Source organism: Lithobates pipiens, unplaced genomic scaffold (assembly GCF_037356315.1).
Source record: "Lithobates pipiens isolate NorthernLeopardFrog02 unplaced genomic scaffold, aLitPip1_a1.2 Scaffold_27, whole genome shotgun sequence".
NCBI classification, from domain to species: domain Eukaryota; kingdom Metazoa; phylum Chordata; class Amphibia; order Anura; family Ranidae; genus Lithobates; species Lithobates pipiens.
In genome coordinates, this window is record NW_027507788.1 from 155,571,633 (window position 1) to 155,584,398 (window position 12,766).

Consider the following 12,766-nt stretch of genomic DNA (forward strand, 5'->3'; position numbering starts at 1 on the left):
CCCAGAATGGAGGAGAGTCATGTTGCAATATACATGACAAGAGGACATATATACATACATGTACATCAACGATATGGTAGTTGACACGAGGTTCATATTTCTTCAGGACTTTGATCAGAGCCGTCACCATCTCGCTGGATGTAAAGAACTCCAGGTAGGCCTGTATACACAGAAGGCATTCAGTACCTCGCATGATATTATTCTTATACGGAATTGAAACCAAACGTTTGCTCATTGCTTTACAATATAAAAGGGGGACTGTACAATTACAATTCAAGACAAAGAGGACCCTGTTTGAGAAAGATTAAAATCTAAATCTAAAAGAGGGGCACGTGACACAAAAATAAATACTTTTGGGAATGAGATGGACAAAATTCCATACAAGTTGGTGCTGATGCTAATGTATGCCTTGCAACGGTGGCAAGGAAAGGGCTATAGAGCAATAATCCCCATTTCTGGATGCGCACACCTATCTTTATTACTGATGACACATGTAATGTAAGGTTCTGATTTCACAAGCTGGTCTGACTCTCCACTAAGAGCCAGGCTACAGAGTCCAAGCAGTGAAGAAGAGGGTCCCCATCCCTCACCAGCATCTTCTTCTGTGTGCCCGTCTTCGGCCATCTTCATTGGTTGGCGTGGGATGACGTCACTCTTGTGCATGCCCAGGAGGCCAGTCATCCCAGCATACAGGGATCAGCCTGGCACCGTAAACTGAGCTGCACGTGCACAGCTCAGATTGCATGCTGGAGATTGCTGGCACCAAGCAGGTACGTGCATATTATTGCAGAAGAGACATAAAATGTCTCTTTTGCAATAACAGCCCGCCTGCTTGCGGTCAGTCTTAAAGACGATTTCAGTTCCACATACAGTGAATTGCACACGCAAATCTATTTACATTTTTTTTTAACTCACACCGATCATGAGATTAAGGTTGCTGCATTTAATACTTTTTTTTTTTTAAAGGTGGATTAACTCTCCTTGTATTAACAAGATACCTTCTGGAACACATAGCCCTTGCTGGGGCCCCAGCCAACAATTGGATCCGTGGAGGGCTTCCCGTTCACATTAGGTTGCGAGTTAATGGTCAGGATTCCTCTTTTGTTGACCCTCTCAAGCTGTTCCTTCAGCAAGTTGGTTTCTGGGGCCAATGGATCATCGTTCCAAGGCAAACAGGTCACCTGTGGAGGAGGAGGGGAAAATGTCATCAGTTACCTTTAAATGTCTAACACAAGGTTGGGGGATGGAGGGAGCAGAGTTTGGAAAAAATGACAACCAGACCACCCTGATTCATCAAGAGACACAACACCTACTCCATTACTAGGACACTATGAGAGCAGAGCACCTATATCAGTGGCGGTCAATTTAGTAAATATAGAAGGCCTCGTGTGCTGCACCCAACATGACAAGAAGTTTGCACCATAATTTTAATTTTTCAGTCATCAGTTTGGCATTAATAAGATAATTCATTAATTTTATACTGTATATTGCTTTTAGGAGGTATTTAATAAAATTAACATTTTGTGTAAAATACATTCCATAATAACACCAAAAAAAAAAAATCACAAAAAGATTGAAAGACATACAGTGTGTGTGTGTGTGTGTGTGTGTGTGTGTGTGTGTGTGTGTGTGTGTGTGTGTGTGTGTGTGTGTGTGTGTGTGTGTGTGTGTGTGTAAATCCATTCAAAGTACTGAGGTGTGAAGGCAGTGCAGAGGTGAATTGCTATTGTTCTTACTTTATCTGCTGGCATTCATTCCTATAAATGGCTTGGTTTACCTTCAAATCCATTTGTACTTCAGACCCATTCATAAAGTTAACAAAGCCATTCCTACTAACAAAGGTGGGTTAATCAAACCCTACAAAGTCCTGATCTGTGTGTTATAATGAATTAGCCAGCAGCTTTGTTCACACAAATACAGTGCTTTGCAAAAGTATTTAGCCCCCTTGGCTTTTTACCTATTTTGTTACATTACAGCCCTTTGTTAAGTGTTTTTTTAATCTAAATTATATGTGATGGATCAGAACACAATAGTCTAAGTTGGTGAAGTAAAATTAGAAAAATATATACATAAAATAATTTTTCAGAAATAATAAAATGATAATTGGCATGTGTGTATGTATTCACCTCCTTTGTTATGAAGCCCATAAAAAGCTCTGGTGCAACCAATTACCTTCAGAAGTCACATAATTAGTGAAATGATGTCCACTTGTGTGCAAAGTGTCACATGACCTGTCATTACATATACACACACCTTTCTGAAAGGCCCCAGAGGCTGCAACACCTAAGAAAGAGGTACCACTAACCAAACACTGATATGAAGACCAAGGAACTCTCCAAACAAGTAAGGGACAATGTTGCTGAGAAGTACAAGTCTTTGCTGATCCCTAGGAGCACCAACAAATCTATCATAACCAAATGGAAAGAACATGGCACAACAGCAAACCTGCCAAGAAGACAGGCGCACACCAAAACTCACGGGCCGGGCAAAGAGGGCATTAATCAGGGAGGCAGCACAGAGACCTAAGGTAACCCTGGAGGAGCTACAGAGTTCCACAGCGGAGACTGGAGTATCTGTACATAGGACTACAATAAGCTGTACATGCCACAGAGTTGGGCTTTATGGCAGAGTGGCAAGAAGAAAGCCATTACTTTCAGCGAAAAACAAAATGGCATGTTCTGAATTTGAAGGTGCTCTGGTCTGATGAGACTAAAACGGAACTTTTTGGCCAAAGAAAACAATATGTCTGGTGCAAACCCAAAACATCACATCACCCAAACAACACCATCCCCACAGTGAAACATGGTGGTGGCAGCATCCTGCTGTGGGGATGTTTTTCAGCAGCCGGGACTGGGAAACTGGTCAGAGTTGAGGGAAAGATGGATGGTGCTAAATACAGGGATATTCTTGAGCAAAACCTGTACCAATTTGTGTGTGATTTGAGGCTAGGACAGAGGTTGACCTTCCAGTAAGACAATTACCCCAAACTCACTGCTAAAGCAACACTTGAGTACTTTAAGGGGAAACATGTAAATGTGTTGGAATGGCCTAGTCAAAGCCCAGACCTCAATCCAATATAAAATCTTTGGTCAGACTTAAAGATTGCTGTTCACAAGAGCAAACCATCCAACTTGAAGGAGCTGAAGCAGTTTTGTAAGCAGGAATGGGCAAAATCACAGTGGTAAGATGTGGCAAGTTCAGGGACTTATCCAAAGCAACTTGGAGCTGTGATAGCTGCAAAAGGTAGCTCTACAAAGTAATGACTTTAGGGGGGTGAATAGTTATTCACCTTGACGTTTTCTGTTATTTTGTCCTATTTGTTGTTTGCTTCACAATAAAATAAAAAATAAAAAAAACACACACACACACACATCGTCAAAGTTGTCAGCATGTTCTGTAAATTAAATGATGCAAAACCTCAAAACAATCCATGTTAATTCCAGGTTGCGAGGCAGCAAAACACGAAAAATGAATACTTTTGCAAGGCACTGTAAAATAGTACTTATATTGGCTAAAACAGGAACTCAGCAGTCACTTGGATAGAAAATTTCAGGTGGCAATTGGAACTGTTCTGGGTGGATCACACAAAGTAACAAGGAGCGAAGTACATCGGACAACATGTTGCATATGGGTAGGATGCATGTAGCTCACGGGCCACGTGTTGGGCACCAGAGAATATGGCTGGTGATATAGCAACAGTCTATAATAAACCATCATGAGAGTTTACCGTTTGCAGAAAATAAAACAGTCCCATCTTCAAATATCCTGTAAAAAGGTAAAGCCAATCATAGGTCCTCCCTTCGCATTATTTCCTGCTACTGTGAGACAACTCCCCCACCCCCACTACCACCCTTCCCCTGGCCCCGTACTGTTCATTGCCCAGGCAAGGAGAATTTGTGACTCATTACTCCACCTCATGATGAACATACTTTGTGTGCGTTCTTGTTGGGGTTCCCGGATATATAGCTGGTGAAGACCTCATATACGCTCTCCTCACTGCTTAGCTCCTCCCCCCACATTTTCAGCAACTGATCTCGTGGGGACTTGCTCTTCAGGTAGAAAAGATAGTAATCCTTCAATTCTCCAAAGGCTGGAGACGACGAGTTACCCCTTTATAATCAAACAAAACATTATAACGGAAATTATATAGGCATAAACACATCTTCAAGGTATGTTGCTAGGTAAAAAAAAAAAAAAAGCAAATGCAAAGTTTAATATTTTTATTTGATGCAATACTCCAGCTCAGAACAATCCCCCTCAGTACTACTTTTTTGCTATCCCATGTCTCTTTAGTCATCCAGGTTAAATGATAGCTAGATTTATTCACCCCACTTTCTCTTAGCCCAGGCCGTCATGGATCCACCCCTCGTCTGATAGGACAGTGAAGAAGAATCATTGTGTATTGAACTCCTCTTTCTCACCATTTTCTACACTCATCAGCATGCTTCTTTTAAAAGTGCTGTGTAATAAAGTTGTCACAATATAAAATACTGGAAATAACAAACCGTGCAACACTGATATACAGGATATTATAGAATCCTCCCCCTGCCCCTTTAAATGGCCTCATTGCCTGTCCCAGAAATCTACACAAAGTAATTTCCTTCTACCAATCCAATCTTTTCATCCATACACGTACCAGCGCCCGTTTGGGAAGTCATCCCACTCCTGTGTCCTATGAATGTAGCTCTTCGGTCTGGAGGCCCAGAAAATAGGGCGAACATCCTCCACCCTCCTCTTTGGATGTGCGCTGACCGCCCATGGGAGAGGTCGTCTGATGTGTATTGGGAAGAAATGTTCAACATCAAAAAACATAACCTAAACCCAGAAGACGACATGAAAACAGGTACACTCATGACTTATATAATAATAGGAGCATCACCCACCTGGGGTCCTCCTGCCATAACCCTAGACGCCTCAGCACCTCTATGGTAGCAACCTCCCGGTTCAGAGTGTAGAAGTGCAGTCCATGCACCACTCCGCTGTCCAGCAGCTCCCTGCACATAGACACCGCCAGGTCAATACCGTAATTCCTGATGGCAGCATCATTGTCCTTTATGGGTTCAATCACATCTGTGATTTCTTTGGGTACCTCGAGCTTGGAGAGTTTCACCAACTGCCGCAATGAACAATAACCCTAAATGAGGGCAGAGGAGGAGAGGTCAGACGACATCTTATTGACTGTTCACGACTATGTAAACTCTTACAGTAAACTTCTGTTATTTGCTGCCTTTTAGTCTGCTGAAGCAGAACTCCAGCCTTCCCTTCGGTCTTGCACAGGTGTACATGCTCCTCTGTCCTGTACGGAAATTACTTAATGCTATTTTATTGCACACATTGATGGAGTCTGCCTCATTTCCTGGCTGGAGAATGTCCAGCATCATCTAGCCCTTTCCTCGCTAGCCTGACTGTCCTTGGCCCACCTCTTCTATTCACGGCATATCAGTTCGGCCAATGGTGGAAGCTCAGCAGCACATGTGGATGTTACCTAGGGGGACCTGCATGCAAATACATGCCGCTGAGGAATGCCCACTCTTCCAGACTGGTATCCCACCCAGCAAGCCATTTTAATATTTGTAAATCTCCTTCCAACAGGCAGCCCACTACTTACATTAGGGTTGAGGGCTCTGAGAGAGAAGGTCGAGAGAAGTCATAGTGCTGTGATATTTTCTGGAAGCTATGCACAGCAACCTGCCAGTCCCTCCCAGAAACTATGGTCTGATGTATTGTAAATAGAAGCACAAAGACCCAATAACATCACTAGGTCAAAAATAAAATAACAATTGATATGTAATGAAAATATGTATTAAAAAAAGTCATTAGACTGACGAGAACAAGAAAAAAAAAAAAAAAAAAAAAAAAAAAAAACACAGGGAAGGCAAAATATAAGAAGATTAAACTAAACTTCAGTTTTAAATTGCTCTGAAAATTTCCTGTATAGTCAAAAAAAAACAATGTATAGACAGACAATACAGGGGGTAGTGGCGCAAAACTGTGGCATACAACGTACACGCAAGTCCATATAAGAGTCTTTTGAGCTGTGTTGCTCTAGTGTGAGGCGAAGGTCTTTTGTGCCCAGGGCAGCCTAGCAGAGGGAGTTGAAGCAAACTACAAAACATGTGAAAAAGGAAATAAAGAGAAAAGGCGCCACTTAAGTAAAACTGTACATTTTTAATGCACAAGATGCATTAAAAAACTCTCACATGGAGGCATCTTAATAAAGGCATAGTAATGGCCAGCAACATCAGTGTCTTTTTGTAGGGCCGTGTAGAGCAGAGTCGGCATCCTATCCATCAGGTGTCTTCAGGCTCTCAGCGGAAACCAGAACGAGGTCTTGAGCGCAGTCAGCAGGCCCAGGAAGAGGGCTGGAGTGCAGCGTATGGCTGGATGACGTCACGGATGCGATGCGTTTCAGAGTGGTGAGATGGAAGCACTGTGCGCTCCTTTTTCAAGCTAATCTGTATAGCATGGGTCTTCAAACTACGGCCCTCCAGTTGTTCAGGAACTACAATTCCCATCATGCCTAGTAATGTCTGTGAAAGTCAGAGCTTTACAATGCCTCATGGGATGTGTAGTTTTGCAACAGCTGGAGGGCCGTAGTTTGAGGATCCCTACTGTATAGGCTGTGAACATATATGCCTCGGTGGTATCGCCACCTTGTGGGAGTAAAAAAAAACAAAGAAGGAGTGCACAGTGCTTCCATCTCACACTGCGCACGCTCTGAAATACGTAGTGTCCATGACGTCATCCAGCCATACGTTGCGCTGCAGCCCTCTTCCTAGGCCTGCTGACTGCGCTCCAGACTTCAATCTGGTTCCCGTCCGCGAGCCTGAAGACACCTGGTGGACAGGATGCCGGCGCTGCTCTACACGGCCCTACAGGAAGGCACTGATGTTGCTGGCCCTTACGGACACTGACGTTCCACTGGACTTCACTATGCCTTTATAAAGACACCTCCATGTGAGTCTTTTAATGCATCTTGTGCATTAAAATCGTACAGATTTACTTAAGTGGCGCCTTTTCTCTTTGTTTCCTTTTTCAGGTGTAAACAGACAAGTCAGTCATAAGAACAGCAAGACAGCCACACGGGTGAAATATTTACAAAAGGTTACACACATAGCATTTGCAACACAATTTTCCTTTAAAAGTGATGCAGTGCAAAAAAGTGAAGACATTTCCCATCACAGACGCACCTGGATGGGGAAGATTCCCGGCATGATGGGGCAGGTTATCCCTATGGCTCTGCAGTCCTTCAGGAACTTTAGGAAAGTCTCTGCACGGAAGAAAAGCTGTGTGATGATGAAGTCAGCCCCAGCATCTATCTTCTCTTTCAGGTGCATCAGATCTTGTTCGTAGCTTTTCGCCTCAGGGTGGCCTTTGGGGTAACCTAAACAAAAAAAAAAAATCTGCCGTTTTTACCATCAACACAGAATCTCAATTGTAAACCAAGGAGAGTGCTAAACTTACCAGCAACACAGATGTCAAAGTAATGGTCAAACTCCTGCCGGATGTGTTTTACCAGGTCAACCGCATAATTAAATCCATCTGCCTCATCTTCCCATTCTTCTCCAACAGGATCTAGAAAATAAAATGTATAAAATTACAACAATGAAGCCAATTCAATGATTTTGTTTGGTTACTAGTTCCCGGGGAACTACACGACTCAGCATGTCAAACACCCATTAAAAAAAGTAACTTAATTCCTTAACCACTTCAGCCCCGGAAGAATTTACCCCCTTCCTGACCAGAGCAACCGGACTCAGGGAGCTTCCCGCGGGCGGGCGCCCCCGCCGTCTCTTAAAGGGCAATGTACAGGTACGCAATTCTGCCTGTACGTGCCCTTCTGCCGTCGATATCGGCGTGAGGCGGTCGGGAAGCGGTTAACCAAGTATGTAGGACTTCTACTTAAAGTGGTTCTAAAACTCAGAATGTTTTTGTACCTTAATGCCTTCTCTGCATTAGGGTACAGAAAAACACCCAGTATTTGTCCTAGCCCCCCCCCAAACACTTCACTGAATTCCGTCACCAATCCAGCACTGTCCTGGCTGCAGCACTGCTCTTCCGTCTCCCTGGTCTCACAGAAGACACTGAGGGTAGGGAAAGCCTAAGGCTCCTGCTGCTGTCAGTCAAACTCCTGTGGGGAAGGCGGGTGGGTGATGGCTTGCCAGTTCTGTGTGTCTATGGATGGATACAGTCCGTCTTGGAAGCGAGCCTGCACGGACACCACTATAGCATAAATCTCAAACTTGCTAGAGGACACTCAGAGGAAGGCGTGGACAGAGACAGAAAGTAAGGCACTGCTCTGTGCAGAATCATTGCACAGAACAGATAAAATAAAAAGGAGGTTATAATTAACTGAAATAAAAAAAATTGGATTTTTAACCACTTAACTGCTTCAGCCATGGAAGAATTTGCCCCCCCCCCCCCCCCCAGAGCACTTTTTGCGATTCGGCACTGCGTCGCTTTAACTGACAATTGCGCGGTCATGCAATGTGGCTTCCAAACAAAATTGATGGGTTTTTTTCCCCACAAATGAAGCTTTTGATGGTATTTGATCACCCCTGCGGTTTTTATTTTTTTTGCACTATAAACAAAAAAAAGAGTGTCTATTAAAAAAAAAAAAAAAAACATAATTTTTTTACTTTTTGCTATAACATCCACATTTACCAAAAATATGTAGAAAAGAAATAAAATAGCAATAAGCGATTATTGATAGGTTTGCGCAAAAGCTATAGTGGTTACAAAATAGGGGATATATTTATGCCATTTTTATTAATATTTTTTTAAATGGCGGCGATCAGAGATTTTTATCGTGACTGCGACATTATGGCGGACACATCAGACATTTTTGGGACCATTGTCATTTATACAGCAATCAGTGCTATACAAATGCTGATTCCTGTGTAAATGATGCTGGCAGTGTAGAGGTTAACCACTAGGTGGCAGTGTAGGGGTTAAAGCGGAGGTCCACCCTAAAGTGGACCTTCCGCTCATCGGAACCCTCCCCCCCTCCGGCGCCACAATTGGCACCTTTCAGGGGGGAGCAGGTACCTGTACAGCACAGGTATCTGCACCCACTTCCGGGATAGCTCTCTGCGGAAAGGGGCGTAGATTACGCCCCTTTCCGAAAGTCCCCCGCTGCCTGCTGGGAAACACACAGATCCCAGAGGCAGCGGGGACCGTCCTTATTGCACAGCGTGACTCGCGCATGCGCAGTAGGGAACCGGGAAATGAAGCCGAAAGGCTCCACTTCCTGATTCCCATACCCAAGATGGCGGCGGCAGCACCCGAGAGACGATCGAGAGATCGGCTTCGGGTGCCGACATCGCGGGCGCGCTGGACAGGTAAGTGTCACTATTTTAAAAGTTAGCAGCTGCAGTATTTGTAGCTGCTGGCTTTTAAAAAAAAAAAAACGCGGAGGCCCGGCGGACTCTCGCTTTAAGTGTGTCCTAGGGGCGTGTTGCTAACTGTGGGAGGCGTGGCTGTGTTTTACAGATCACTGATCTCTGCTCCAATCACAGGGAGCAGAGATCAGTTGATAGAAAGGATGAATCACCGCTCCAAAGTAATCCTTCGAAGACTGAAGCTCTGTCTCCTATTGATGAGCCCCAGGTGCTGACCATTACACACACCATGAGCAAACAAGCAGGACAAAACTAGTCTGGATAGCTGCACACTGGAAAAAGACTTGAAATCCTATCTTTAATTGAAACAACGTGGGTCACATCAAAACAGGATCAAAACAAAATCAAAAAATCCACAGCAAAAGAATAACAGGGTACAGGAAAATGCTGATGCGTTTTGCACTGTAATCAGTGCTTACTCATAGCTTAGCAGAGACCAGTGTCACTGTTGCTAGGCAGAACAGGGAGATGCTTGTTTACTTTAGCATCTCCCCGTTCTTCCTCTCCATGAGGCGATCGCGGGTATCCCCGCGGCAATGGAGTCCACGGGACACGCGACCGGAGTGATGGAGCTTCCCGTGGGCGCGCGATGTATATCGGCGTGAGACGACCGGGAAGTGGTTAAGGAGCAGCCTCGTTTTGAGAGTTCGGTGTTTACATGTTTTTTGCTAGAAGATTACTTAGAACCCACCCCCCCCCCCCCCCCCCCCCCCAAACATTTTTTTTGTAACGCCCTAGAGAATAAAATGGTGGTCATTGCAAAACTTTTTTTTTTTTTTTTTTTTATTTGCGTAGCGGTCTTACAAGTGCAATCACTTATGAATTAAAAAATATATAAGACGAGTAAAATTAGCCCAATTTTTTTTTATATTGTGAAAGATAATGTTACGCCGATTGCCCAACATGTCACGCTTCAAAATTGTGCCTGCTCGTAGAATGACGACAAACTTTTACCCTTAAAAATCTCCATAGACGATATTAAAAAAAAAAAAATTCTACAGGTTGCATATTTTAAGTTACAGAGGAGGTCTAGGGCTAGAATTATTGCTATCGCTCTACGTATCGCGGCGTGTGGTTTGAACAGTTTTCATATGCGGGCGTTACTCACATATGCGCTCGCTTCTGCATGCGGAAAAAAAAAATTATTTATTTTACAGTTTTAAAAAATATATATATTGTCACTTTTATTCATATTACAAGAAATGTAAACATCACTTGTAATAGAAAAAAAGATGACAGGACCTCTTAAATATGAAATCTGGGGTCAAAAAGACCTCATATCTCATATTTAGACTAAAATGCAATAAAAAAAAAAAAAAAAAAAATTGTGAATTAAAATAAATAAATAAATGGCCCTTTAACCACTGGGCACTTAAATCGCCTCAATAACCAGACCAGTTTTCAGATTTCGGTGCTCTCACATTTTGAATGACAATTACTCAGTCATGCAACACTGGACCTATATGAAATTTTTGTCCTTTTTTTCACACAAATAGAGCTTTCTTTTGGTGGTATTTAATCACCGCTCGTTTTTTTATTTTTTGTGCTATAAAATAAAAAAATACAGAAAATTATGTAAAAAAAATGAATTTTCTTTGTTTCTGTTATAAAATTTAGCAGATTAGTAATTTTTTCTTCATAAATTTTGGCCAAAATTTATACTCCTACATATCCTTGGTAAAAATAAGTACACATTGGTGGATATTATTTGGTCTTTGTGAAAGTTATAGAGTCCACAAGCTATGGTGCCAATATCTGAAAATTGATCACACCTGAAGTACTGACGGCCTATTTAAATTCTTGAGACCCTAACATGCCAGAAAAGTACAAATACCCCCCAAATGACCCCTTTTTGGAAAGAAGACATTCCAAGGTATTTAGTAAGAGGCATGGTGAGTTTTTTGAAGTTGTCATTTTTTCCCACAATTCTTTGCAAAATCAAGATTTTTTTTACTTTTTATTTATTTATTTATTTTCACAAAATTGTCATATTATCAGTTTATTTCTCACACACAGCATATGCATACCACAAATTACACCCCAAAACACATTCTGCTATTACTCCAGAGTACGGCGATACCACATGTGTGAGACTTTTACACAGTGTGGCCACATACAGAGGCCCAACATGCAGGGAGCACCATCAGGCGTTCTGGTGCACCCAGGCCAATTCTGACATTTCTCTCCTACATGTAAAAATCATCATTTATTTGCTAGAAAATTACATAGAATCCCAAAACATTATATATGTTTTTTTAGCAAACACCCTGGAGAATACAATGGTAGTCGGTAGCAACTTTTTATCTCGCACGGTATTTGCGCAGCAATTTTTCGAATGCTTTTTTTTGGGGAAAAAAAACAGTTTTGTGCTTAAAAAAAAAAAAAAAACACAGTACAGTTAGCCCAATTTTTGCAAAATGTGAAAGATGAAGTTACGCTGAGTAAATAGATACCTAATATGTCACTCTTCAAAATTGCACACGCTCGTGGAATGGCGCCAAACGTCGCTACTTAAAAATCCCCATAGGCGACTATTTCATTATTTTTTACTGGTTATATGTTTTGAGTTACAGAGGAGGTCCAGGGCTAGAATTATTGCTCTCGCTCTAACGTTCGCAGCGATACCTCACATGTGTGGTTTTGAACACCGTTTTCATATGTGGGCGGGACTTACGTATGCGTTTGCTTCTGCATGTGAGCACATGGGGACAGGGCACTTTTAAAAAAAAAAAACATTTTTATTGTTCATTTTACTTTATTTATTTTAGTTTGACATTTTTTTCCCCAAAAATAAATTTTTGGATCACTTTTATTCCTATTACAAGGAATGTAAACATCCCTTGTAATAGGAATATGGCATGACAGGTCCTCTTTACAGTGAGATATGGGGGTCAATAAGACCCTGCATCTCATCTCTAAGCTGGGAAGCCTGAAAAAAAATAAAAAAATAAAAAAAGATTCTGTCTTTGATCGTATTGGCGAGTCGGTAGAAGCACTGGAGGGGGATGTCTATGGCTGGGTATTGCAGGGTGTCTCCGAGTATGGCTGGGTATCTCAGAGTATGGCGTTGCAGAGCATTGCAGGATATTGGCGGGTGTTGCAGAGCATTGCAGAGTGTTGCAGAGTGTTGCAGGGTATTGATGGGTGTTGCAGAGCATTGCAGAGTGTTGCAGGGCATTGGCGGGTGTTGCAGGGCATTGGCGGGTGTTGCAGGGCATTGGCGGGTGTTGCAGGGCATTGGCGGGTGTTGCAGGGCATTGGCGGGTGTTGCAGGGCATTGGCGGGTGTTGCAGGGCATTGGCGGGTGTTGCAGGGCATTGGCGGGTGTTGCAGGGCATTGGCGGGTGTTGCAGGGCATTGGCGGG

The 12,766-nt window shown here is 42.8% G+C and overlaps 1 protein-coding gene across 6 annotated transcripts in view; it reads right to left on the reverse strand.

The window, feature by feature from the left end:
- The window catches only part of MTHFR (methylenetetrahydrofolate reductase), a 58,185-nt gene that overhangs the window by 3,688 nt on the left and 41,731 nt on the right, over positions 1-12,766 (reverse strand). For all 6 annotated transcript variants that reach the window (XM_077457726.1, XM_077457727.1, XM_077457731.1 and 3 more), the window contains exons 4-10: positions 7,465-7,575; positions 7,191-7,384; positions 4,884-5,134; positions 4,637-4,771; positions 3,930-4,110; positions 999-1,181; positions 59-160 (exon numbers count right to left, since the gene is read on the reverse strand). In XM_077457726.1, the coding sequence (XP_077313852.1) occupies positions 59-160; positions 999-1,181; positions 3,930-4,110; positions 4,637-4,771; positions 4,884-5,134; positions 7,191-7,384; positions 7,465-7,575 (1,157 nt within the window). The remainder of the gene's footprint in view (positions 1-58; positions 161-998; positions 1,182-3,929; positions 4,111-4,636; positions 4,772-4,883; positions 5,135-7,190; positions 7,385-7,464; positions 7,576-12,766) is intronic.